Source organism: Terrapene carolina, unplaced genomic scaffold (genome assembly GCF_002925995.2).
Source record: "Terrapene carolina triunguis isolate 2854851 unplaced genomic scaffold, T_m_triunguis-2.0 Scaffold233, whole genome shotgun sequence".
In the NCBI taxonomy this organism is placed as follows: Eukaryota; Metazoa; Chordata; order Testudines; family Emydidae; genus Terrapene; species Terrapene triunguis.
The window spans coordinates 6,636,125-6,663,136 of NW_020664584.1; the positions used below are offsets into that span (position 1 = coordinate 6,636,125).

General features: G+C 48.0%; 2 protein-coding genes across 2 annotated transcripts in view; both read right to left on the reverse strand.

Moving 5' to 3' along the window:
- Positions 1-5,136, reverse strand: part of MAP1LC3A (microtubule associated protein 1 light chain 3 alpha) — a 38,459-nt gene extending 33,323 nt beyond the window's left edge. Inside the window, exon 1 of the mRNA XM_026656817.1 lies at positions 4,939-5,136. Coding sequence (XP_026512602.1) covers positions 4,939-4,978 — 40 coding nt within the window. The 5' untranslated portion in view covers positions 4,979-5,136. The remainder of the gene's footprint in view (positions 1-4,938) is intronic.
- A 13,518-nt stretch (positions 5,137-18,654) lies between these two features.
- DYNLRB1 (dynein light chain roadblock-type 1) lies at positions 18,655-26,342 on the reverse strand. The gene is made up of 4 exons (XM_024195325.3): positions 26,262-26,342; positions 22,060-22,135; positions 20,513-20,680; positions 18,655-19,196 (listed from the first exon to the last, which is right to left on the reverse strand). The coding sequence occupies exons 1-4, from the start codon at positions 26,262-26,264 to the stop codon at positions 19,153-19,155; spliced, it is 291 nt and encodes a 96-aa protein (XP_024051093.1). The 5' UTR covers positions 26,265-26,342; the 3' UTR covers positions 18,655-19,152.
- Between the last annotated feature and the right edge of the window lie 670 nt (positions 26,343-27,012).

Here is a 27,012-nt window from a genome sequence, read left to right on the forward strand (position 1 = left end):
GATGCTCGTCCGCCGGCAAGTACGTGGGTGCACTTAGACGCCCCGGCGGGCACCGCATTGGGGACCCCTCCTTAGGCTTTCCAGCGCATCTTGCCATTCAGACAAACTGGACTTCCTTATAAAAGGTTACTAAAACTAAAAATCACCTCACCTCACCTTCTTCCAACCCAAAGGTTCGGTCACTCACCCCAGGTCAACAGATGCTCCAGATCACACACCAAAGACAATGCTGACAGCCAATTTCTCTAGTAAACTAAACTAAAGATTTATTAGCTAAGAAAAAGAAATATGAGAGGTTAAAGCAGGTAAAGTATATAACAGGTGAGTCAACGTTTGTAAATCCAGTTGATAGCAGAGATGTAATGTCTGTTAATGTCCAAAAGTCTCTCCGGGTTACCCCAAAATGGCTTTGGGAACCTCTGTCCAATCACTCAGGATTCCCCGTCAGAATCCATCAGTCCAGAAATGCAGAATCGCTCCCAGGGTTATAGTTGAAAACAGTCTGGCAAGCTGTTAGGAACACAGAGGAAATTGTGGAAAAATTAAACCTTAGGTCTTAAGAACACTAAAAAGGAGGGAAATAAATGATGGGTATATGACCCAAGGGGTGGTGGAATACTCCACAAGATCGCATCCAGGATCATACAACCAATGTCAACAAGCAAGGGCGAAATGTCACAAAAAGCAAATCACATGCAAAGCACTAGATTAGAAGGACAGTGTGTGTGTGTAGTAATCAGCTATTTTCATAACTGTGCTCCTCATTTTTTGAGACTGGTACACTTCTGTAACTTTGAGTCTTCCGAAGAGACACATGCTGGGAATATAGCTTGGGCGGAGATGTTTTCCATAGCATCCTCTCCCCCACACTGTAAACAATCGCTTCCTGCTCCAGTTGTGCAAGGATTCCCAAGAAGAAAACATGCTGTATTTACTTTCTCCAACAGACGCTTCCAGCCCTGAACCAACGCAGATGCGTGGGCCACCTGATCCTCCTCCCCTAAAGTGCTCAGCCAGCCAGTCAGCTGAGGGAGCAAAAGGGCAAATGGAAAGTACACAGAAACAAGCAGCACTTGCAGCTGCCTGATCCAACCTCCCTACCCCACCCCTATCCCTCCTAGGCTATTTTAATCCTGTTTTCTTTCAAACACAAGGAGCCTTTTTGGGGAGCCTTAATAAAGGCTGAGCAAACTAGTTAGCAGGTCTGTCCATGGTTTCTGAAGCATAAGCAGCTGCCCCCGACACATCACAAGCAGGCATTTGCTAAAGGAACCAACTTGTTTTTCTGAAGGACTTTATCAGCTTTTGATATGCAATTAAAAAAAGAGTATAAAATACAGCAACTGCCCAACCAAGCACACATCATGCATGCTATTCCTGTTTGTTTAGAGTCACCTTTGATTCGCTACATTATACAAAGAGCAGGCATGTGTCCAAGAACACAGGTTTCTGTGATAAGCTATTTTAAAAAAATTATAGTTCCCAAGAGACTGGTGATTTGAGAGTCAGATCAGCAGTTTGAGCAGGAAGGGGGAGAGAATTTATTGTGTAAACTATGAGGTAGGGGCTGTCTCCTCATGCATGTTTGCTTAGTGCCTAGCACAAGATTCCTAAGGGAGGCCTCTTATCATAATAAAAATATAAAAACAAACAGTTAATATTGCACTCCGGCATGGGAAACTTCCGTGAACCTGCAGCATGACGAATTACTGCCCATGGAAAAAAGCTTAAGAAAAAGAAGTTTCAGACAGTTTCATCAGCTTCCACTGATACCTATAAATAACATTCCGGTCAAACATTACATGTTTATAGTAGTTTTATTGTTCTCTTGCTTTCTGCACTGATCCAGCCTTCCTTCAGTCTGCCTATCGCTATATTTTAATTTTCTTCTTATTATTAAATATCTGCGTCATCATAGCACCTTCTGTGCATTGTTACAAAAAAAGGCTGTATGGTTTGAGCAATATACATTCTGAACTTCAAAAATATTTTCAGGAAGAACAGTACCAACAGGATCTTTAAAAGGAAAGGGAAGGCTTTGTTCATCTCACTAGGGTTGAAAGGTTGGAAAAGTGGTTGATAAATTTCAAAACACCTTATAAAGAGGAGTAAGCAGCATTAGTCCTATTTTGCCAACTGGGAAACTGAGGCACCAAAGAAAAAGTCACACAACAAGTTGGTGGTACAGCTGAATAAAGTCTCTCGGGTCCCAATCTGGTGCCTTACCCACTAGAACACACTTCTTCAAGACAGGACTCTTGCTCATGGTAAACCACGCCCCAGCCCCCAATTTGGGACTTGCATGGTAAGGTTTTTCAAAAGGACAAATACAAAGAGCTAAGTTCAAATAAAATATATATGTAGATACTGCATAAAGGGAGAACCACCTTTACCCTTTTGGAACAGATATTTAGAGTGGCACACATTTAAAAAACGTATTCAAGAACGTGGATGTGATTAATTTGCACATGCAATTACCCCCAACATATTCACACATAAGGTAGGTGCGTGTGTGTAACTGCAACCACACAGTTGCCATTTGTTTTTGCAGATACCTGTTCTGCACACAACTGTCATAATTGTGCCAAAATGCATTTCTGCACAACATTTTTGTAAGTCTGGTCATCCAAGGCTTGTTTATATATTAGTGATGGGACCCAAGCCAGAACAACTCCCATGAGCTAAGTAAGAGCTGGAGCTGAAAATTACAACTCAGGCCCATCTTGAAACTAAAGATTTCCAGGCCAGAGTGTTCTCAAGCCTCACTATGCTGGTTGGGGCCTGGTACATTCACCATGGCCTGCATTTCATATACTCTCATTGTATTTTTTACTTGCATTTTAAAGTGCCCATCATCAAAATTCCTAGGTTCCATTTATCCCTCAGAATTGGGAAATACAAGGTCATAAATGGAGGTTTATGAAAACTACATACAGCAATTATTAACCCTCTCCTCCCCGAAGCAGAATATTTAAGGTAAAAAAAAATTACTGATCTGACATCAGCCACTTTTTTATCCCCTAGTAGAGAAAACAGGATGAAATGTAAACCCGCCTTATCAGTATTTCCCTCAAAAGAATGGAAATAAAAGATCAGGACTATCACTTATTTCTAACAATACAAAACTAAGTTGCATGAAGTTAAATCAAACTCAAATGTAAAACCAAGCATGCCTTCCATTACTGTCAATACATTTACAGCATGCTCATTTAAATCACAGATTTGTTTCCTATACTTATTACATGGTGCGCAAGGGAACATAGGAATGTATTACTGCTTCTCACGCATTTCGCCAACCACATCAGTGATACAACAGACCCCAAGGCAGCAATCCCCTTCCTCTTTGAATAGGACAGACTCTATGATTTGGAAAGCTTGTTTTAGACCTTAACTCATTGCCTTCTGGGATTAGAAAGGAAGCTTTCGGAAGACATCATAAACAGACAGGCTGGGGTCTTGTCATCTTTGCTTAATAAAACCTCTCTTTAAGAATGGAGGTAGCAGAGAAAAAAAACAAGTTATTGCACATGTAACAATACTCATGTACCGTATTAAGGACGTGGGAACAGTATTATCCATCAAGAGTGACTTAAGAGAGCTAACTGCTGCAGATTTGTGGGTATTTTTGTGAGCTCTAAAAAGAAGCAACAACTGGAATAGCTAAACAATACAATGGATTAAAAACCCCATTATTTACTACACCGCATACAGATTTCTAAGTGCACAGCAAGGAAAGCATCGAGTCTTTAAATAATGACAAACTGTAAAGGGGACCATGTTTTCTCTCCCTGATCCAACAGGCACAGGAAGATTATCACGGAAGGAAAAGCAAACGCTTATAGCATCATTACTCCCTCCCCCGAAAAGATGTTCTGGAGGCCACCCATTAAATATTGGCTCCTTCTAGGTTCCTTGCTCCATGAGCTTGGCACTTGGAGCCTGCACTCTATGCCCCACCATTGCAGTGACTTGAGCAAATCAACAATTTTTTTTTGTTGTTGCAGGGATTACATCACCACTAGGGCACGGCTGCAGCTGCTAATTACCTCTGGCTTCCTTCCTCCCATCTCATCCCCTTCTCTGCACAACTGAACTTCAATCTGAAAACAAAACAAAGAGGCACACCTTGCTACAGCCATGCCGCAGCCACGCCACTAGCACCCCAAGAGCTGAACCCCTGCACGCATTGGCGGTCACCTGCACAGCGCTCTTGACGGATACACACAATAAAACCCGTCTTAAGCCACCACTGGAGGAACTAGCCAACACCAAAATATAGATAAATGGCTGCTTATCGGAGGTGGCCTTCTAATAACAACAAAGGTGGAGCGGAGCTGCCTGGGGTGCTGGGGAGACAACAGAGTGGTCCCTTAGGACAGGTGACTGGCTGCCCATGGAGAACCAGCTCTGTACAGGTTTCGAAGTGGAAAACTCACCGACACCGTGGCTGCACCGTAGAGCGATTCTACCCCATGCAGATCAGCGCAGGGTCTCGCCTCCATCCCCGCGCACAGGGAGAGCCACCCCAGAGAGCTTGGCTGGCTGGGTCTTGCGCCCCTGCTCTGGGTCCCGCTGATCGCCCCATGGGGGGGGGGGTGCAGGAAGGAATCCCTCCCCAGGCCAGACTAGCAGGGGTGGGGGTCGCCTTCTTCTGCGGCGCGGGGCACAGGTGCTGAAGCTGTTTCCAGCCTATACAGGGGGCACAGTTTGGTTCAGTGGCTCTCAGCCCCCCCTGTTCCAGCGCCGCTCCCCGGGCGAGCTGGGGCTATGTCCCCTCATCACCCCCCTGCTCCTGCTGCGGCTGACCCCGGGCTCCCACCTGCGGGTCAGACCGAGGGGCCCCGGGCGGCGGCTCACGGGCGGTGCCTGCCCCGGGGCTCGGTCCCTACCTGGGCAGCCCCCCCACGCCCGGCCCGGCCCGGCCCCAGCCGCACTCACCGAAGCTCCGCCGCTGCTTGAAGGGCCGGTCCGACGGCATCGCGGCCGGTCGGGCTCGGCTGCAGCGAGAGCCGCTCGGGGCGGGAGCCCGACAGCCCCGGGCGGGGCGCGAGGGGCAGCGGGGCGCTCGGAGAAGGGGGCTCCTGGTGCAGCCGCCGGGCACCCAGAGCAACTGCCTGCCCGGAGCGAGCGGCGGTGACGTCACCACCCAGCCCTTAAAGGGGAGGCGCCCAGCGCGTTTGGCCGACACCACTCCCCTACTCATCCCCTCCATGTCTCCCCCATCCCCCTGCTCGGCCACGGGCCCCCAGTTCTCTCTAGGGCCTCCCTCGACGGGTCTAGGGTGACCAGATGTCCCGGGTTTATAGGGACAGGCCCAGTTTTGGGGTCTTTTTCTTATATAGACTCCTATTACCCCCCACCCCCTTCCCGATTTTTCACCCTAGACAGGTCCCATAGCCTCCCCCGCTGTACCACTGACCCTTACTCCCCCCACAAGGCTTCCCCCCTGCTGGACCACAGGCTCTACTTCCATATCCCCCCCACAGACCTCTACTTCCCTCCTCCATACCTCCCCAGGCCTCTGTATCCCCTGTCTATATTCCGCCCCGCCAAGGCTGAATCCCCACTCTGTTACGCCGAGTGCAGGAAGTGGGGGCCCGTAAGGATTTTAAAAATTAATACTTGCCCCTCCAGGCTTGTATTAAACTCCCAAGGTTGCAGCTTCTCTCTGACCTTGGCTTGGTAAACCGTGCCACCACCCAAACGCAAAAAACCCCCTTGGCCTCAGGAAGGAGCACTTGGGAATTCCTCCCTGCAGGGTACCCTCAAGGCCTTTCACCCCCCTCCCTCCTTCGGGGAAGAGCTGAGAAAGAAAAAGGAAATTTAGCTGTTGCTACCAGCTAATCAAACAACATGCACAAACCTCTTAGGACACCAAAAATCCAATCCTGTTCTTAAAAAAGGAAAATTTTATTAAAAACAAAAAGAAAGAAAATACATCTGGAATTTAGACTTTTGCTAGATTTTAAAAGAGCAATTCCAAAAATCAAGCACCCAAAATAGCTTTCTTGGGGGTTCAGCTTAAAGGTTACAAGCAAACAAAAGCATCTGGGGTTAGCACAGAAGAGATCCACAAGCCTTAAAAAATAAACAGAAATAAACCTGATCGCATCTAGCTAAACATTCTGATCTACTTACACCTTTGGGTTGTTAAAAGTAATTCTAAATATGATCTGATGATTTTCATATCTGGTTCAAACTTTACACAGCATTCCTGCTACCCCATCTCTTCAGCCCCAAGAGCCACAGACAAAGAGAAAGTTTCTTTCCCAATTTTAAAAAGTTCTACCTTCCCATTTCAGAGTGGTAGCCATGTTAGTCTGTATCAGCAAAAACAATGAGGAGTCCTTGTGGCAACTTAGAGACTAACACATTTATTTGGGCATAAGCTTTTGTGGGCTAGAACCCACTTAATCAGATGCATGGAGTGAAAAATACAGTAAGCAGAATATATATTATAGCACATGAAAAGATGGGAGTTGTCTTACCAAGTGGGGGGTCAGTGCTAATGAGCCAATTAAATTAAGGTGGACATGGCCTATTCTCAACAATTGACAAGAGGGGGTAAATACCAAGGGAGGGAAAATTGCATTGGCCTCGTTAGCACTACAAAAGTAATCAAGGTGGCCCATTTCAAACAGTTGACAAAAAGGTGTGAGTATCAGCCGAGGGAAAATTACTTTTTGTAGTGACCCAGCCACTTCCAGTCATTATTCAGGCCTAATTTGATGCTGTCCAATTTGCAAATTAATTCCAGTTCGGCAGTTTTTCGTTGGAGTCTGTTTTTGAAGTTTTTTTGTTGAAGAATTGCCACTTTTAAGTCTGTTATTGTGTATCCAGGGAGATTGAAGTGCTCTCCTACTGGTTTTTGAATGTTACAATTCTTGATGTCTGATTTGTGTCCATTTATTCTTTTGTGTAGAGACTGTCCGCTTTGGCCAATGTACATGGCAGAGGGGCATTGCTGGCACATGATGGCACATATCACATTGGTAGATGTGCAGGTGAATGAGCCCTTGATGGTGTGGCTGATGTGGTTAGGTCCTAGGATGGTGTCCCTTGAATAGATATGCAGACAGAGTTGGCAATGGGGTTTGTTGCAGGGACTGGTTCCTGGGTTAATGTTTTTGTTGTGTAGTGTGTAGTTGCTGGTGAGTATTTGCTTCAGGTTGGGGGGGGGCTGTCTGTAAGCGAGGACTGGCCTCCTCGCTTACAGAAAGTGCAACTGACCATCAACAAGAGAGTAATACTGACTATATATCAAGTGTGTCAAATGCACAGAATATATAAACTATGGAGGCGGGTGTGTGTGCAATAATTCTGTCTCTAATCTCTTTCTGTTCTAGTTACCTTCAGGCTTCTTATAACAATAGTAGGTACATTTTCTAATGGTGTGGCTTTAATTCACTAATAGCTATAGGGTGCTTTCAGCTCACCAGATGGAAAGCACGAGAGAAGTATTGTTATTAATCAGTGCCTAGATACTACAGTGACTGGCACTTCTATAAATACTATAGATAGCTACTTTGAAGTTGGCAGTAAGGTCATTTCCAGGCAATAATATGATAGTAAAGAGGCTACATGAACAATTTACCAATCAACCACACTGTATTATTTATTAAGACAGACCAGGAAGATCAATGGTTCCCAAGCTGCAGTCTATGGAAAGCTGACGTTGCTTCTTCTGTAGGGATAGCTAAAGTACATTTGTGCTGGAGATCGCCAAGGAGCAAGGTGCCAGTGAGAATTGGGTATCTGACTCCCTGCCTCGCCTTTGAAAATTCAAGCCCAAATACATTCATAATGGTATTACTTCACACATACACACACACACACACACACAACTTCATCATAGCTAGTACCAACACCAGTTGAAAAAGGAAGGGGGTTGGCATCAGGCTGGCAGCCAGCTGTCCAACTTTGTCAAAGAAATTCATGAGAAGAAGAAGAAGAAGATTGCTTTTTCACTTAAGTAATTGCGGTAGTCAGCACAGGAATGTATGTCATTCTGAAGGGGAAGGGAGATGAAGTGTCCATGAGACAATCTATTGCAATGAAGTCCAGACTGAGCAAGTTTGAGAACCCCCGAGCTTGATAAAACCAGACATGAACTAGGGTTGTGGATCTGGTCAGATATTTGTACTCTTCATAGCTGTCTCTATAATTTATGTTTGCAGTGTTATAGCCGTGTTGGTTGCAGGATATTAGAGAGATGAGGTAATATCTTTTATTGGTTCAGTATCTAAAAGATATTTACTCCTGGGGGAATTCTGCATCACTGCACGTGCACAGAATTCATGTCCCCTGCAGATTTCTTTGCTTCCTGGCAGAAAAATGACTTCTGACAGGGAAGCAAAAGAAAGCCACAAGAGCTGTCATGTGCTCCTCCCCAGCAGCACTGGCAGGTGGTTTTGGGTGCCCAGAGCAGCTGGTGGAGAGGTAAATCACTGCAGGGGTGGATCTAGGGATGCCCCAGCTGGCGGCTCCTACCCTGCATGGGGTTCAGCTGCTAGTCCCAGCCAGCTGGGCTGGGGAGGATGGGACTACTTCTTCCCCAGCAAGGAGCGGCCAGGGCTGGGTCAGACCCACCCCCAGAAACTTCCCCTGGCTGCATATCTCCCCTGTTTCCTGCCCCCATCGCTCCCCAGCTGCAGGGGGAAGGGTCAATGTATGGGGAACTGCTCCCCTGTCTGCCCAACTCCCATACATCCAGACCCCCCCCATACCCGGACTCCCCAGCAAGCCACACACCCTGCACCCAGACCCCCCACTGAGCCCTTCCCCCCTGCATTCGGACCACCACTCCTGCACCCAGACCATCACCCTGCACTCAAATCCCCACCCCAATTAGCCCCACGCCCCCTACACTTGGAACACCCTGACAAGTCCCCTGCACCTAGACCCCCACCCCCTGAGTCCCAACTGGCTACACTCGGATCCCTACCCTACCAAGCTCCACTCCCCTAACACCCAGACCCCCTTCCCGCTCAGCCTTCCATACCCTGCCCGCTCCCTCTGCTGAGCCCCAACCACCTTCACTCTGCAGAGTCCCATTCCCCCTGCACTAAGAACCCTCCAGTAAGCCCCTGTGCATCCAGATCCACCCCCATACCCAGATTGTCCCACACAGAACCCTCTCACCACACTCCTGGATGCTCCCACACTAAGCCCCTCCACACTTGGATCCTGCCGGGCTAAGCCTGCCTGCCCACAGCTGGATGCGGCACCAGGGCTGGCATGCATGCAAGACTCTGTCCCTCGCGCTCTCTAGCTTAGTGTGCCTGGCACAGAAGGGCAGGGGCCCAGGGTGTTTCTCAGGGATGCCTGGCCCTTGCGCTGTGTCAGGGTCCAGTGCAGCCTCACCAGCGAGTCCCTATCTGGGGGAGGAGAGGGCCTGCAGGGTGATCGAATAAAATATTGACAAATAAAATATGCAGAATTTTAAAATATCGTGTGCAGAGTTTTTTGTGTTTTTTTGGTGCAGAATTTTTAATTTCTTTTGGTGCAGAATTCCCTTAGGAGTAGATATTATCTCACCTGCCTCGCGTCTCTACAATTTATGAAAAAATCAATTTGTTATGCTTTTATTTTGCCTGGTAAGTTTACAGCTACTTCTGTTTTGACCATTTTAAAGAGCATAATGTGACTAAAAAAGGAAAATATGCTACTTCCTGAAAAATTTAATTTTCCTTGTAAGCATATGCTGCAGCAAAGGCAATGTTATGCCGCTTTAATGTATCATTGTTTACAAACAACCTTAATCAAGAACTCTGCGTTTGTGTGTGTATAGCAGCGTTTCTCAAACTGGGGTCACCGCTTGTGTAGGGAAAGCCCCTAGCGGGCCGGGCCGGTTTGTTTACTGCCCCGTCCGCAGGTCCGGCCAATCGCGGCTCCCACTGGCCGCAGTTCGCTGCTCCAGGCCAATGGGGGCTGCTGGAAGCATCGGCCAGTAAGTCCCTCTTCTTTTTATTAGGAAGGAGTTAGCTTTCTTGCTTATTGATTTGGTCCCTGATCCTGTAGTCAAATCTATGTAATCAGTCCCTTTCAGTGCCCCAAAGTCCACCTATGCAGATCTGGTGGTGGCATTGGGACAGTAATTCTATACAACTCCATCCAAATAAATCAGCAGACCTGATATTTATTCAGGCATGCCAGGAGACAACACTCCAGCTTCCTATAGCGGGTGCTTTTGCATAAGAGAGGTTCAGATAAAAGAGGTTCTCCTGCTAATACAACAGTATAACATTTCTAGTGATTTCTGCATCTCTAAACTCCTTCCGCCTTCCAGTGATCCAGGGCTCTGTTCTGCTCCTATTGAAGCCACCGGCAAATCTCAACAACTTCAGTGGGAATGAGATTAGATTAAAAACAAACAAACAAAAGTACAGGAGGGAGGGGTCCAGCTATTCCTACTAGCTAGTATAGGAGGATCCTTGGGTGACCTAGAACCAATGTAGCCTTTGTTTATATATGGGCGAACCTTCTAGTTTGATGCAGTTTTGTCTGTAAATTGCTTATACCAGTATTATTTATGGTGGTGCAAGGAACTGCTGTATTTTTCTACACCGTTATAAGCAGATATACTGGTATAACTGCATCTAGACTGGGGCTTTTACTGGTAGAGCTATTCCAGTTTAAAAAAAAAATCACACCCCTCACTGATCTAGCTATGCTGTTAAAACTTGAGTGTAGATTAGGCCTTTGGGCCTTGTACGCCACCTCCTTAAAGCAGACGAGAGGAGGAGAGAGTAAGGCCAGGTCTACAATAGAAACGTCTATCAGCAAAGCTACGCCGGACAGGGGTGTGAGGTGGTGTGATCCCTAGCCAACATAGTTGGGGCTGCAGAAGCCCGCAGTGATACTGGCAAAAGTACAGTTTTGCTGATACAAGTTGTGTCCATGCTAAGAGTGCTTTGCTAGTGTAGGCCTGGTGTAGGTCTTCCATGCACCTCAGCATTCTCAGGCTGCCATACCGGCCACTTGTGGCTCTTGTAGCTGGTACAAATTAGAGCAGCAATTAATGCCCAGGGACTAGCCTAGCACAGACCAACTGTAGGTGCAGCGGAGTACAAAGGTAAATCCCACCTTTGCGCCCCCACCCAAGCTGCATCAACCACTTTTCAGCCAGAGTGAAGCACTGGGACTACAATACCTATTTTCATATTTATCTTCCTCCTTTTGCAGCCGCTGCTAACTTTTCACAGGAAACAGCCCTTGTGAAAGAACTATCATCATCAAAGCCAGGAAATGAAGTGTCACTCCCATAACCTGTGATGTTCTTTACCTGCACTGAACGTTCTTTCCTACCTTTGAACACAGAGGCCTAGATCTTCAAAGAGATTTAGGCACCTAACTCCCATTGAAATCAGTGGAAGTTAGGCACCAAAATCCCTTTGAGGATCTGTGCCAAGGAAACTATTTCCAGCCTACACTACTGATCAGCATATGCTACCGATCGGAATCAGCGTGGAACAAACACACCAGAACCAATAAGAAATGGCTTTTGGAAAGTAGGGTTTGATCCATCAAGCCAAGCGATGGGGTCAGTCCAGCAACCCTTACTCACATCATTAATCTCCTTGAAGTCAACAGGACTTGAAAGAGCAAAGGTTGCACGATCTGGTCTAGTCACTACAAGCAGGGCTCCACCATGTGACCAGACAGATCTCTGCTGATTACAATTTGAGAACTGCTCCTCCATGTACAGTAACAAACTTCTTTGAGATCCTGCAAGGAACTGAGCACCCTCAACTCTCACTGACTTTAATGGGAGTTGAGCAGCATTCAACACTTTGCAGGGTGGGACCCTATGGAAGTGTGTATCACCTTGTCAGACTGGACCCTTAGATCTGCAGCAGAGCTACTGGGTATTTTTTTTAAAACAGATGCAAGACCCAAGACCATCATAAAGGGTAATTATCCTAAAGGAACATACTAAACCAAGTTACTGAATACTGCATTAAAGAAATTCTTCACTATGCACAGCAGTAACATTGCCAACAATGTATGAAAACCAAATGAACAGGCCATAATCTCCAGCCGGAAACATTTATCTGGTTCTGAACGATAAAGCATATGCATGAGGCTTGTACTAAATTGTTTTCTTCTATCTTGTCTCTACATTCAGTTGAAACACTGAGACTCCAGTCTGTTCAACATTGTTTTATGGAGTGAAAATTCAATTAAAATAAATTATGACCATTTACATGCATTATGTAATCTCTGCTGTATATTAAGAGCAGCGCTAGCGGCAAGATGTAATGTAACAGTATCTTCGAAGCCACTGCCTGATGCACGGTTGAAGCTACAGAGACTCATTAAAGAGGAGGGGGACCGAGTTTTGAGGACTGGAATACTCTACAATAATTAGCAACCAGGTTTTCTAACAAATTATAAATGAGCATCCATCACATCCTAGGTGGGAATCAGCGGCGGCTCCAGGCACCAGCGCTCCAAGTGCGTGCCTGGGGCAGCAAGCCGCGGGGGGCGCCCTGCCGGTCCCTGTGAGGGTGGCAGTCAGGCAGCCTTCGGCGGCTTGCCTGTGGGAGGTCCGCCAGTACTGCGGATTCAGCAGCAATTCGGCAGCGGGTACGCCGAAGCCGCAGGACCAGCGGACCTCCCGCAGGTAGGCCGCCGAAGGCAGCCTGCCTGCCGTGCTTGGGGTGGCAAAAAAGCTAGAGCCACCCCTGGTGGGAATCAAAGATAATAGGCAACACATTTAGTAAGTTACCTAGCCAGGGACTGGGTACATAGAAGACATTTGTTTACAACATTCACCTAGTTGCACAACTGACTCAACATTTAATTTTTTAAAATCATTTAGATTAAGCATGTGTGGTCAGAATTATGGTGCACGAGGACCAGCTGATGGACATAGAAAAACTAGGAAAGGCAACAACATGGCAGTTGAGACATTCAGTATAGTCAAACGCAAAGTACTAAGACCAGAGCTTCATGTATTCTGTAATCATGAAATTTGCTGCAGCATTTGCCCCTTCATGCAGTGTTGAGCTACAGAATCGCAGCTTGTCTTAAAAAAAAAAGTTTCCAGCCCTTATGTTTGCAAAGATAATCTCAAAAATTGTACATTGATGCCAGCCTGAGTCTGCAAAGAGCCCAAAACAATGGTTCTGAGAGATGTGACCTGCCGTAGTCATCTCACAGCAACGAGCCCTGCAGACTCCATTTTGCAGCCACTGAATTTGGCAGTTTTCCAAAGATACCACAGAATTCACCATTTTTGCTGTGGAATCCACCATTTTGCTGCAGCCAGGCACCTGGCACTTTGTTTTCAGGGACCTGCCTGCAACCACCTCTTGCCAGAGCTGGCGCAACGCATTAGGTGACCTAGGCAGTCACCTAGGGCGCTACAATTTGGGGGGCGGCCACCACGGCGGTATTTCGGCGGTGGGACCTTCCGCCGCCTCTGTGAGGGGCGGCATTTCGGGGCAGGACCTTCCGCAACCTCTGTGAGGGGCGGCATTTTGGCGGCGAGACCTTCCGCTGCCTCTGTGAGGGGCGGCATTTCGGGGCGGGACCTTCCGCCGCCTAGGGCGGCAGAAAAGCTGGCGGCGCTCCTGCCTCTTGCCCTCCACCTTTACCCACATAATTACAGTGCCTGCTCCCTTCACTATTATAGAACCAGCCTAGGGTTGCCAACTTTCTAAGGGCACAAAACCGAACACCCGACCCCTACCCCTTCTTCCCTGAGGCCCAGCCCCTGCCTCGCCCCTTCTCTAAGGCCCTGCCCCCACCCACTCCAGCCCCCCTCCCTCCATTGCTCACTTTCCCCTACCCTCACTCACTTTCACTGGGCTGGCGCAAGGGGTTGGGGTGCAGGAGGGGGTGAGGACTCCAGCTGGGAGTGCGGGCTCTGGGGTGGGGCCAAAAATGAGGGGTTCAGGGTGCAGGAGGGGGTGAGCGCTGGGGCTAAGGGGTTTGGAGTACAGGAACAGGCTCCAGGTCTGGGGCAGGTGGGCGGGGGGTGAGTGCCCTGGCTGGGAGTGTGGGCTCTGTGGTGGGGCCAGGGATGATGTGTTTGGGGTGCAGGAGGGTGCTCAGGGCTGGGAAAGGGGACTGGGCTGCAGGAGGGGGTGCGGGGTGCAGGCTCAGGAAAGGAGTTTGGGTGCAGGAGGGTGTTCAGACCTGCAGCAGAGGTGCAGTGGGCTCCAACCGGGCAGTGCTTACCTCAGGTGGCTCCCAGTTGGTGGTGCAGCGGGGCTAAGGCAGGCTCCCTGCCTGCTCTGGCTCTGCGCAGTTCTCCAGAAGCAGCCAGCATTTCCCTGCGGCCCCAGGTGAAGCCGTGGCCAGGCGGCTCTGCGCGGTGCACGCTGCTCACACCCACAGGCACCACCCCCGCAGCTCCCATTGGCTACTGTTCCCAGCCAATCAGAGCTGTGAGGCCGGCGCTAGGGGTGGGGGCAGCACGCAGAGCTTCCCTGATCGCCCCTGTGCCTAGGGGCTGTGGGGAAATGGCAGCCGTTTCGGGGAGCTGCACAGAGAGAAGGCAGGCTGGGAACCTGCCTTAGCCTGGCTGCGCTGCCACCAGACTTTTAGCGGCCTGGTCAAGGATGCTGACCGGATCCACCAGCGTCCCTTTTCAACCAGGCGTTCTGGACATCTGGCAACCTTAATACCAGGCAGCAAGGAGGGCAAGGAGCCAGAGCTAGAGTCCAGTTTGAAGCTCTGGAGCAGGGGAAGCCAGAAGTGCAAACAGGGGAGCTATGCTGCCTAGAGAACAGAGCAGCACCTGAGGCCTGGGGAGCTGAGAAGATGAAGCTGTTTGCAAGCTCCCCTCCCCTCTGGCACACACAAGATGGGGACTGTTCAGGTAACATTGTAACCACTGATATCCAAAGAGTTGACAGGTTTCAGAGTGGTAGCCATGTTAGTCTGTATCAGCAAAAAGAACAGGAGTACTTGTGGCACCTTAGAGACTAACAAATGTATTTAAGCATAAGCTTTCGTGGGCTAAAACCCACTTCATCGGATGCATGGAGTGGAAAATACAGTAGGAAGATATACACACACACACACACACACAGAGGACATGAAAAAGTGGGTGTTGCCATACCAACTATAACGAGTGTAATCAGTTAAGGTGGGCTATTGTCAGCAGGAGGAAAAAAAAACTTTTGTAGTGATAATCAGGATGGCCCATTTCCAACAATTGACAAGAAGGTATGAGTAACAGTACACAAAGTAGAACTATTTCCCCTAATGACCCATCTGCTCCCAGTCTTTATTCAAGCCTAATTTAATGGTGTCTAGTTTGCAGATTAATTCCAATTCCAACACCCATTTTTTCATGTTCTCTGTGTATATATATATCTTCCTATTGTATTTTCCACTGCATGCATCCAATGAAGTGGGTTTTAGTCCATGAAAGCTTATGCTTAAATAAACGTGTTAGTCTCTAAGGTGCCACGAGTACTCCTGTTCTTTTTGCCAAAGAGTTGAGTCATCCAGAATATGCAGTACAAAAAAAAATAAAAATCCACCATCTAAAATAATCACTGCTGAACATAATCACTGATTTACTGCACATCACTGAGTATCTTCAAACTATGAGCTGGGAGAGGGAGGGGGATGAAGAGTATTTCATGGAGCTACAATAATAAATTAACTTTGCTGCAGAAGTTAGGAGTGTTTGCTGCAGAACTTTGTCCAATTGTGCCAAGTACACGAGGCCGTAATTACCACACAGCAATGAACAGTTTCAACAGCTTGTGCAAAATCATAGAAGATTAGGGTTGGAAGATACCTCAGGAGGTTATCTAGTCTAACCCCCTGCTCAAAGCAGGAACAACCCCAAGTAAATCATCCCAGCCAGGGCTTTGTCAAGCCGGGCCTTAAAAACCTATAAGGATGGAGATTCCACCACCTCCCTAGGTAACCCATTCCAGTCCTTCACCACCCTCCTAGTGAAATAGTTTTTCTTAATATCAAACCTAGACCTCCACCACTACAACTTGAGACCATTGCTCCTTGTTCTGTCATCTGCCACCACTGAGAACAGCCGAGCTCCATCCTCTTTGGAACCCCCCTTCAGGTAGTTGAAGGCTGCTATCAAATGATGGGTTCTGAATTAGTAACCCATTAAGAACAAGATGTTTACTGTTCTTATATAGGGTTGCCAACTGTCTAATCACACAAATCCAAACACTCGTGCCCCGGCCCCTTCCCCCGCCCCTTTTCTGAGGCTCCGCCCCCACTCACTCCAGTCCCCCACACTCACTCACTTTCACTGGGTTGGGACAGGGGGTTGGAGTGCAGGCTCTGGGCTGGGTGGGTGGGGCCGAGGGTTTCGGAGTGTGGAGGGGGGTCCGGGCTGAGACTGGGGCAGGGGGTTGGGGTGGTGGGCTTGGAGTTCGGGATGCAGGCTCCAGCTAGGCGACGCTTACCTCAGGTGGCTCCTGGAAGCGGTGGTACATCCAGCAATGGCTCCTAGGCTCACGGGCGGCCAGGCAGCTCTGTGCACTGCCTCTGCCTGCAAGTACCGCCCCCATCGCTCCTATTGGCCATGGTTCCCCATTCCCAGCCAATGGGAGCTGCGGAGTTGGCACTCGGGATGGGGGCAGCGTGCAGAGACTCCCTGGCTGTGCCTCCTCCTGGGAGCTGGTGCTGGACATACTGGCTGCTTCTGGGAGTGGCGCAGAGCCAGGGCAGGTAGGGAGCCTGCCTTAGCCCCACTGCACTTTTGGTGGCCTAAAATCTCCCAGATTTCCCGGAGGTTACTGAAGCCAATTGAGCCGGCCAAACCAGGAGGGTTGGCAACCCTATTCTTACATTGTGAACTCCTTGGGGCAGAGACTGTCTTCCTATCTATCCACACACCCACACACTAACTACAATGTGCTAGGAGCTGTCCTACACATCCCACCATCTATATCGGGGTGGCCAAACTTACCGATCCTCCAAGCCACATACAACAATCTTCAGAAATTTGATAGCTGGGGCACACTGTGCTCCCTCCCCTGATTTTTGCCAGGGTTTGCTGGCTCCACTCGGTCAGATGATGTGGCCAGGACCCCTCCCTGCATGACAGCTGCTGGAGCCAGCTGTGGGGAGAGGCAGCAGTAAACAGCTGGGAGCTGCAGGGAGAGCTGCTGCTGTTGCTGCTGCCTCTCCACACGGAGCTAACACCTGGAAGCTGCAGGGAGGGGCCACTGAGGGTAAGAGGGGCACATACCTGGAGGTGTGTGACTCCAGTTCCCCCAACTGCTTAACCTTTACATTGTGCTGCCCACTCTCAGCAAGTACCAGTTGTCTCTGGCAGTAGCCTCTAGTCCCCCGACCCTGCTGCAGGGCAGAAGCCCTGAGCTCCCCCCCTGCAGTCTGGTAGGCGGAGAATGAGGGGGTCGGGTGTGGGAGGCTCCGGGAGCCAAACTTTAACTATAAAAGAGCCGCATGTGGCTTGCGAGCCACGGTTTGGCCACCCCTGGTCTATATACATATCATGATAGCCCCCAGCACAAACCATGGTTGCCACCATGACAAACAAATAGCATTCAGTGGGTGCTGCCGGCCAAAACTGTGACCAAAGTAGGGAATAAACAGACATACTGGAACTATTACAGAGGCCATTATGGCCATCACTGGCACATCGTCACACTGAATAGTTTTCTGTTTCAGTCACCTCATCTAAGAAGACACAAAAATAAAGGTCCTCCCAAAAGGATAAGTGAATGCATGCCTGGAAGACGAATGGTCTCTCAGATAGGAGAGATTAAAAATCAGGGATATTTCATTTGTAAAAACGAGTAAAATCAGACATAATAAAAAATGGTACAGAGAAGTCCACTCAGGTGCCACTATTTACCCTTTCCCATAATACAGGGACAAGAGGATGTGCGAAACTAAAGTCAACATTTTAAAAAAATCATCTCTATATAGTTACCATGAGAACTCACTCTATAGGGTATTGAGGCAGATAAAACAAGGTTTTAAAAGACTGATTAGACATTCAGAGCCTTGTTTTTAAAACAAGAGGCATGCTCTGACACATGCATTTGTGCATCTAGTTTGCCTGAAGAATTACTGCAATTGTATAGTCACATCATGTATGCAGGTTACTGTAACCATTTGCACAGGCAGGTATCCAATTTGCATGCCTCAGTTGTTTACAAACCAAATCCATTAATAGCAGCTGCATGTACGCTGAAAACAAAGAGCAACCAATCCTATTGCTTCAGCGCATAAGCTGATCACTACCGGGAGTCAGAAAAGGATTTTTGCACCCTCCTCTGAAGCATTTGCTGTCAGTCAATGCTCAAGACTGAATACCTGATTAGACAGATCATTGGACTGTACTGGAATGGCAATTCCAACAGATGAAATCCTGCTGTTCTTACTCAGGACAAACCCCTAATAAGTCAATTGTATTTTTCTTCTTTGTCCCTGGTTTAAAGGCAAGTGTATGGGGTGAAAAAGGATGAAAATAATGGGCCACTACTAGTACAGAGCCCATTCACTTTGAAAAAGTCACCATTCAGAGAGATTGTAAGATTCACCATTCAGAGAGATAACAACATTGTGAGGTAGGAACAGCCTCAGGGAGAGTTCAGACCTTTTAAAGATTTGCAGTAAGAAGTTCAACCATCAAAGGGCCATTGAAAATTTCACAAGAGAAGGAATAGAGACATGACAAAAATAATCACTGATGACACTTTTATTGATTTGATAAGGCAAAACCTTTTCAAAATAAATCATAAAAGCGGCAAAAAAAAAAAAAGACAAGAAGGTAAGTTGTGAGTAATCAAGCTTCGTATTTACAGTCATTCAAAACCAATAAGGTAAAACCATATTTCAGACAGAATTGACAGGAGTGTGCAAACCACAAAGATTCATTTTTTAGATCACACTATTAGAATTTCTATATTAAGTTATCTTCTTGAACACTAAAAGAAATCTGTCCATTTCTGACTGCCAAAGTCACTTGATTTCAATCCTCATACCCCTTCCACGGAATGCCATTTTAGTGATACAAAAGAAAGATACTTTTACTTCTTTGTAAACAAAAAAAAGAGCACAAGGTTGTCTTCCTGGTCATTATTAAGGTGGCACAGTAGAATTAACACTAATGCTTTGTTTTTGGCTATTAAATTAAACATATTCGGTAGTGGGGGGAAACCAGACTAATTTAGGACAATCTCATTCTGTTGGATTCTGGATGACGATCAGGAAATAGTCTTTATCTGCAAGGGAAAAAAAGGAAGTTATTCCTCCATTGCTAATGCTCATTCGCAGATTAAGAAAAGTTGTTTTCTTGTTTTACCTTGCACGTTTATCATACATTGACTAATGACAGTAAATGTCACCTACTTAAATGTTCATCAACTCTACCTTGACTTTAAAGTAGTATGAGAAAATTAAAATCCCTGACAGCAAGTGTTCATTAGTGAGCGAGGTGGGCTGGACAGGTATTTCCCATGGCTAAATCAGGTCAGTCTCTCTAATCTTACTGTGGGGGAATAGTTCCAGCCTCTCTAGAGAACGGGATGCACCAAGCCGATGTAATTTAACGCACAGTCCTACATTCTGGAACAACTCTCACTACCCCCTGCATCTTCCACGTGGGGATTCCGGACCACTAGATCCACATCAGCATAAATCTCTCAGCCATTCCCCCAGTGCATCCACAACCAGCGCCTCTGGGCCAGCACAAATAGGTTGTTATACAAAGAGCACCCTTTGCCCTGTGCACTCACTCAACCTGAACAGCTCCCTACTTATCACAGCTCCACCACAGGTCTTAAGTGATGTGGAGGGATGTATCTGAGCCCTCTACACCTGGGTGAACTGCACTCATACTGCATCAATTTCCTCTGTGACACGATCTGGTGATTTAATGAAACATTCTGGCCTTCTCAGCATGAGGCATTTTCTCCTTACACGTCCCACCAAAGCTACATCATTGCAAGTTCCAGTGTTTCCAGGCTACTGGTTGCTGCTGGTGTTTTAACCACTACATTGTCTAGACATGCTCTGACCAGTGGCGAGAAATTAATAGAGTCTAGTGTAGACTCAGACTCAAATTGAGAGATTCTAGGACCAGCAAGTACTGTAACAATATGCGTGCTCCTCCAGTCCTGAGAATCAGCCAGCCTCCCACTCTGGTTCGTTTCAGTAGTTATGCTAGCAGTGCTGGTCTGAAACAGCTCATAAAATGTGTTCCGCTAATTTCAGACTCTTCTGGTCTTATCTTGAAAAAGGCAAAACACAAGAGAATCTTCTTTTAAATTTACAGTTTGACTGGCAGTGAGATGGGAAAACTGATTCCTTCCCACACCCAACCATGAAGAGGCAGGCTCAGTTTAATAGAAACAGACCCAGCTCTGAACCAAGTATACCACCAGAAATTCTTTGGCTAAAGCTACAGCATACTAGATTCACTTCTTCAGGCTCTATAGATTTTGTGCCATGGAAAGCTTGACAGGGAAGGATGAGACACATGCCCCGAGAAAGGAATTTCAACAGGAGGCTTAGAAGCCTGATGCTGAGGGGCTTTTACCTGGAGCAATCATGATCTCATTTTTCTTGGAGCGGATCCGCAGGAACGTCAGGTCGTTCTGGGGATCAATGTCTCGCACAGTGCTCCTTGCCTTCATGATGAAGCTGTGCATTAGGCCTGCGTATTGCACTGTTGTGGAATTGTCCACCGTGCTTTTGATAGGAATACCTGCAAAGACAGACAGTAAGTGTGATGAGCTAGTTAACGATGGTAACCTCTGAGACTTACTTAATTCCTGGCTACCCACTAGACACATCTGAACAGTCCCTTTAAACCTCAGTAGATTTTATGCTTAAAATTTAGCATATTTAAAAAAAACTTTTTGAAACAAAGTGTGACTAGAAACGCTTCTGTGAATGGTGCAGAAACGTGGGGTGGGGCTGGGCTGTAGGCACTGCCCTGCAGAGTAGGAAACCCAAACAGCACTACAGGCATGCAACAATTCCCAAGCTATGCACATGGGGGGCTGCCAGTGACATGGTGCTGGTTCCCCCTCATTTTCAGCAGCTTCTGCAGACCTCCAGCCTTCCTTCCAAAGAGCAGGTGGAAACAAGGAGAAACTTCCACTAGGAGCCACCAACAGATACAAAAAAGAGAAGATATAAGAAAAGCCCTTAAAGAACATAGATGGTAGCAGAGCAGAGTTGCTCGCCACCACTGGGACCAGAGCCTTCCATAGGTTTGTGCAACATTAAGAGTTTTTCATTGTTTTTCTGTTTGGGGGTGGGGGGTCTTTTATAGCCAGGTGCCATGTGAGCTGGTCCACTGGAGGCTGCTGATGGATGCACCGAATCAGTTCATCACCTTGGCTAGGACCGATCCGTAAGGATGGGGAGGTAGCAGTTACTCTCCTGCTCCACAACCTCCTCCTGAGGGGGCTTTCCAGTACCAGCGCCCTGGCAGAAGCCAAAGAGCCAAACTCAGTCCACATTTATCATATGTTGTAGTATGAGACTGATGCAGCAGCAAATTGCTAACATTTCATCTGTCGGTGTTTCTAGTAGACCGAAGATGTATACCCCACAAGCACAGCCCAAACATTTGACCTTCCTCCCTGTCCTCAGACACCAGCACTACCAAGGAAAGGCAAGCCAAGTGCTGATTTGTAAATGAGGTCACCAATGATCAGATCTTCCATAGAGCCTCCACGTATTTACCGAATGTCTTTTTTCTAAGACACTTACCAGTTAAATTAAAATTAAGTGTTAGAAGATTTACTGTACGTTACATACGATCAGAAAAACGTTTTTGGCAAAATGAGCTTGTCTTGTTCTACATTCTATACATTTTGATATTTTTCCTCTTGGCTGCAAAGTTATTCTTAAAATGCATGGGGACAACTTCTGCTCTCAGGTACATCTGCTCAATGCCACTGACTTCAATAGGCTTGCAGAGAGGCAGCTTGACATAACCTGCCTCTCTAAAGGAGGAAAACATATCTAGAGAGACATTTAATCTCTTTATAAATAGCAAATTCATTGATCTTTAAAGTGCCCTGTTCTAAAAAAGTAACATCCTTAGGAAATACAGCCAGAGTGGCACAATACCTTCCGAATTCACAACAATGATTCCTTGGACGCCCTTTTGGCTCTGAATTCGCTTCAGTGTTTCTTCCACCTCAGCCTGCAAAAAACAAACAACAAAAAGATTAGGCAACATGATGTCTTGAAGGTGCAATCTGCCTTCAAATAATGCTTTGTAATAATATATCTGGAAATAAAACTGAGCCAAGATAATTCCAATAGATATTACTCATTTTCTCAGAGCAAAGCCCAGCTATCTTTGGCACCATCATATCACCGTTGTTGTCTGTCAGTCATTTGCCATAACAAGCCTTTGGAAGCCTGAAACCTGTTCCCAAATACATCCCTCACCCTTTCTCCCTACCCCTCACTGCAATACTGGTTTCTCATTACAGATTTGCTCATGGGGGCGCACACACACACACACACACACACACAGTTTTGTTATTATAGGGTTGCTCATTAGGGCTGCTAGCACTTTTATTATTATTATTATTTTACAGTTATACAAAGGACAGTGCTGCAGCACTTGTTTTGAAAAAATGTACAGAATTTACAAATAAGTAAGAAAAAAATATCGAGTTTTGGGTTAAAGACTCTCCCCCTCCATTTATCAAAAATATGCTAAAGGCAGTAAACAAGGCAAATGAGGGGAAAGAGCCTCGTTTACAACCATTAGCCTACAATAGCAATTCATGGTGGATGGGCTATTGCTATCTATTGCCAACAGTTTATTCTACTACTTTAAAAAGTCAATATACAAAGAAATCTGCAAAGGTATTATCATCTGTTTGTTGTCTCTGTAAAATTAGTGTCAACTCTGAAAGATTTTGAAAGTTTCCTTAGCTTGCTCTTACATCAATCACAACTCACTTGGGATCTCACTAATGGAGCCTAATGATCTGAGTGGCCTAGGTGTGATTCTGCATGGTGCTGAGTGCTCCTTGAGAGGTGCTGGGCACTATGAGCTCCCATGAAAGAGAATGGGGGGCTGGGGCACTCAGCACCTTGACTGACTGAGCTCCATAATGCAATGTCAGGCAAAACAGACTTCTACAAACAAAGAAACATGCTTGTCTTCACAGGAAGAAGGAAACAATTGCATAGGAGACTAGGCAACCCCGTCTAAAACAATGCAGTACTAACTGCTGGCAACCATGGGAACCATGCAACACTGGATTTGTTTTGTGTCTGCAAACTACGGTTTGTCTTATCCAGCACGGAAAATCAAGAGCTACTTAAAAATGATGATCAGGCACGGAAAATCATAGCGCAAATTTCAAAATGAAAGAAAGGGGATAGTAACTAAAAGCAGATTGTAACAAATGAGTTGTATGCTGGAGAAGTGGAAAAATAAACAGCTTGAGACAGCACTTTTAAAAATTCTTTCAGATTTAATAGCAATTGTTTCTGTTTAAAGCCCCAACCCTGCAACCTGTTCCATGCATCCGGGCCCCACTGACTTCCAAAGAGTGTTGCCTGAGTATAAGGATCCATCCATTAGAACAACATCTAATTTTGCATTTCTTCTCACATAGCAAGCGAGACTAGTCAGTTTCTCTTTTGTTTTTAGCTCACATACAGACTGAGATTTTAAAAGGATCAAAGGGAGTGTGGTGCTCAAACACCAGTTCAATAGGACTTGGGTGCCTAACTCCCTTGGGCTCAATTGAAAATCCCAGCTGTAGACCATTTCATTTTCAGGTTCTCATCTGCAATGCAGGGGAACATCTGTTTGTTAAGAAAATATTTTAGCTGTATTTTTTGTAAACAGAAACAGTTTATGCTGCTCTTTGTAAAAGTTTGTTTTCAGTGTCTCCTTTAATAGAATTACAATAAATAAAACAACAATAACCCTTCCCTCCCAACCCCTAAGATTTCCTCAGGGAAGCACCTCATAGACCAACATGCGTGGATGACTTGGTACATCCCAGTGCCCACACTTCTTTGAAAAAAGACACTCAAGCCATACAGTCAATGGCATTTATTAAAGTGAGGTTTTTTTCACTCACCTGAAGCTGTGCAGTTAAGGAAGTGGTTCCCAAACTTGTTCCGCAGCTTGTGCAGGGAAAACCCCTGGTGGGCCGGGCCGGGCCGGTTTCTTTGCCTGCCGCGTCCGCAGGTTCGGTCAATCGCGGCTCCCAGTGGCCAATGAGAGCTGCTGGAAGCGGCGGCCAGCACGTCCCTCAGCCCGTGCCACTTCCAGCAGCTCCCATTGGACTGGAGCAGCAAACCATGGTAAACAAACCGGCCCGGCCCGCCAGGGGCTTTCCCTGCACAAGCAGCAGAACAAGTTTGGGAACCACTGAAAAGGATAGTGAATTGGACTGGGAGTTAGGGGTCTGGGTTCTATCCCTGGCTGTGTCACTGACTCCCTGTGTGGTCTTGGAAAATTCACAGAACCTCTCCATTTCCCCATGTGTAAAACAGGGATTTCACTTGCCTTCCTTTGTAACGTGCTCAATCACAAATTATTAGCTTGAGAGCATTCAATTATGTATCATGGAAGAATAATTCCTTCCATTGCAAGAGTTACTGTGTAGAATTCTATGGTCTGTGTTATGCAGGAGGTCCAACTCAATAATCATTGTGGTCCTTTCAGGCCTTGAAATCTAGGACTCTGAAGATATGTCTACACTGCAATAAAACACCCATGGCTGTTCCTTTCCAGCAGACTAAGGCTCACTGGGCTGTGGGGCTACAAAACTGCAGGGTAGATGTTCAATCTTGGGCTGGTGTCTGGGCTCTGGAAGCCCACAAGAGGGTATATCTACACTGCCGTGTAAACCCAGGGTTCAAACTCAGGCTCAAACCTAACCCCCCTTCCATCTACATACAAAGCGTGCTAACCCAGGGCTCAGACTCAGGGTACCAGGAGCCCATTGGGGTGGAGGGTCTGAGCCTGAGTCAAGCTGAGACCCAGAGTTCAAGCCCTATTGCTTTGAAGGGTAGATGCAGCCCCACTGGACTCATGCTCTGGGAGTTTGCAAGAGTATCCCACAATCCCATGGGCCGACTTTTTTTTGTCTTTTGGGTAGTGAAGTTTGGAGGACAATCCAGTTTTCTCACACTGCACCACGAACAAAGGGGTAGAGCTGCCACATTTTGGGAGGGTACTAAAACGTCTGGATATAGGTGGCTGGACTCAGGCTGGCATAGTGCAGTGTAGACACTGGAGCCTCTTGATTGTGTTACGCAGGACCCAGGGTTCAACAATTCCTAACCTGGGGGTTATAAATAAATGCAAATACTCAAGCCCTAGATTCATAGGGCCCGGCTTCCTCTGGGCCCGGGGGGTGCTCAACCCACCCCTCCACACCAGGCCCCACTCCCACCGGACCCCTTCCCCCAAACCTCCGTCCCCATCCTGGCTTTTCCTGCCCTGCCCCATCCCTTGCCTCCACCCCCACCTCTTCCCCCCATTCCGCTCCCTCCTGCATGCCCTGAGGCAGCTGATCGCAGCGGGTGGGAGGCGCGCTGGGGGTGGGAGTTGGCTGCTGGTGGGTGCTCCAGCCCTGGAGCACCCACGGAGTCGGCGCCTATGCCTAGATTAACAAACCAGGGTCTGCTAACTCAAGTTCTACTAACCCTGGGCTTACGTTGCAGCATATATGCACCCTAAAGCACACTTTGGAGGGCTCGTATAGATGGGGACATGAGGAAAATTAATCCCTCCGAATTAACTAAAGATGTGAATTTGAAGTGGATTAGCGAAATCACATTAAACCCCTGTGTGGCTGCTGCTACTGAGAATTACAGTGACCTTAATTCAGTTTATCTTAATTCACTTTGGAAGCGAATCTGCCCAACCCAATTTAAGGCCCCTTTTGTTCGGAATGAGGGTGCTTACGCAGGGGTTGAATGCGGTTTAACTAATCCCCATAACTAATGGTGTGGTGCTGTCAACAAACCGGACTGATCTGAGATGACCCCCACCCCCTTGACTGAGCCCCCCAGGGAACCCCCACTTCCTTCCCCCCCCCCGTCAGCCCCAGTCCTCAGGCCCCCGACCCCCCTCACGTTGCTCCAGGTTCCCCCCACTACCCCGGGCCCCGCCCATAACTCCGCACCCGGGTCCCCCGACCCCGGGGCTCCTTAGGGTGACACGGGGTCTCGAACCAACGCCCTGGGCACGACACGGCCCGGCCCCTCTGGCCCTAGCCCCGCCCCTGCCACAGGTGAGACGGCGGCCGCGGGGCAGGGGTGCGGCCCCGCCCTCCACTCACCATGTTGGGGGATCTGCGCCTAAAGCAGCAGCCGGACCCCAGCGGCACACAGCCCCGTCACGGCGCCAGCACGCATGCGCGGGCCCGAGCTGGGGATGGGCAGCTCTGCCAGCCAATGAGCTGTGGCAGCCAGATAGCGAACGGGGTTTCGACTCGAGTCAAGGGAGCGGGCGTCGTCATTTCCGCCTCTGCTAGTTGCCCCGGAAACGTTCGGGGGGCGTTCCCCGGTTGCCGGGGCTGGGGACGCCTTGGGGTTTCTTCGCTGGCTGGGGGTGGGGGCTACCTGGGCCTGGGGGGCTGGCTGGAGGGCCCAAAGGGGTCTGGGGGCACCTGGGCCTGGGGGGGCACAGGGCTCTGGGGGCGCGGTCTGGGGGGTACTTGGGCCTGGGGTGCTGGCTGGGGGGGCACAGGGGTCTGGGATCACTGGCTGGGGGAGAGGGGGCTACCTGGGCCTGGGGTGCTAGCTGGGAGGGCACAGGGCTCTGGGATCGCTGGCTGGGGGAGAGGGGGCTACTTGGGCCTGGGGTGCTGGCTGGGAGGGGGCCATAGGAGTCGGGGGGGCTGTTTTGTAGGGTCCCTTGCTCGCCCTTGTGGACACGTCTGGGCCGACTGGAGTCTTGGGATCATCTAGTCTGAGCTCCTGCCTTGCCCAGTTGAGAGTGCCAAGCCGGAGCCCAGCCTGAAGTCCTACCGGCCGGGTGAGACCAAGTGGCATGGCTAGGAAGATACCCCCTCCAAAAAGCATCACAGC

Bases quoted from the DNA above. Each gene is read 5' to 3' on its own strand.
- DYNLRB1 (XM_024195325.3), bottom strand. The intron at 20,681-22,059 runs GTATTGTGCCAC...CTGTCTTTGCAG, and splicing joins CATTGTTGTGAATTCGGAAG to GTATTCCTATCAAAAGCACG. The intron at 19,197-20,512 runs GTAAAAGCCCCT...TTTCCCTTGCAG, and splicing joins TGAGATCATGATTGCTCCAG to ATAAAGACTATTTCCTGATC.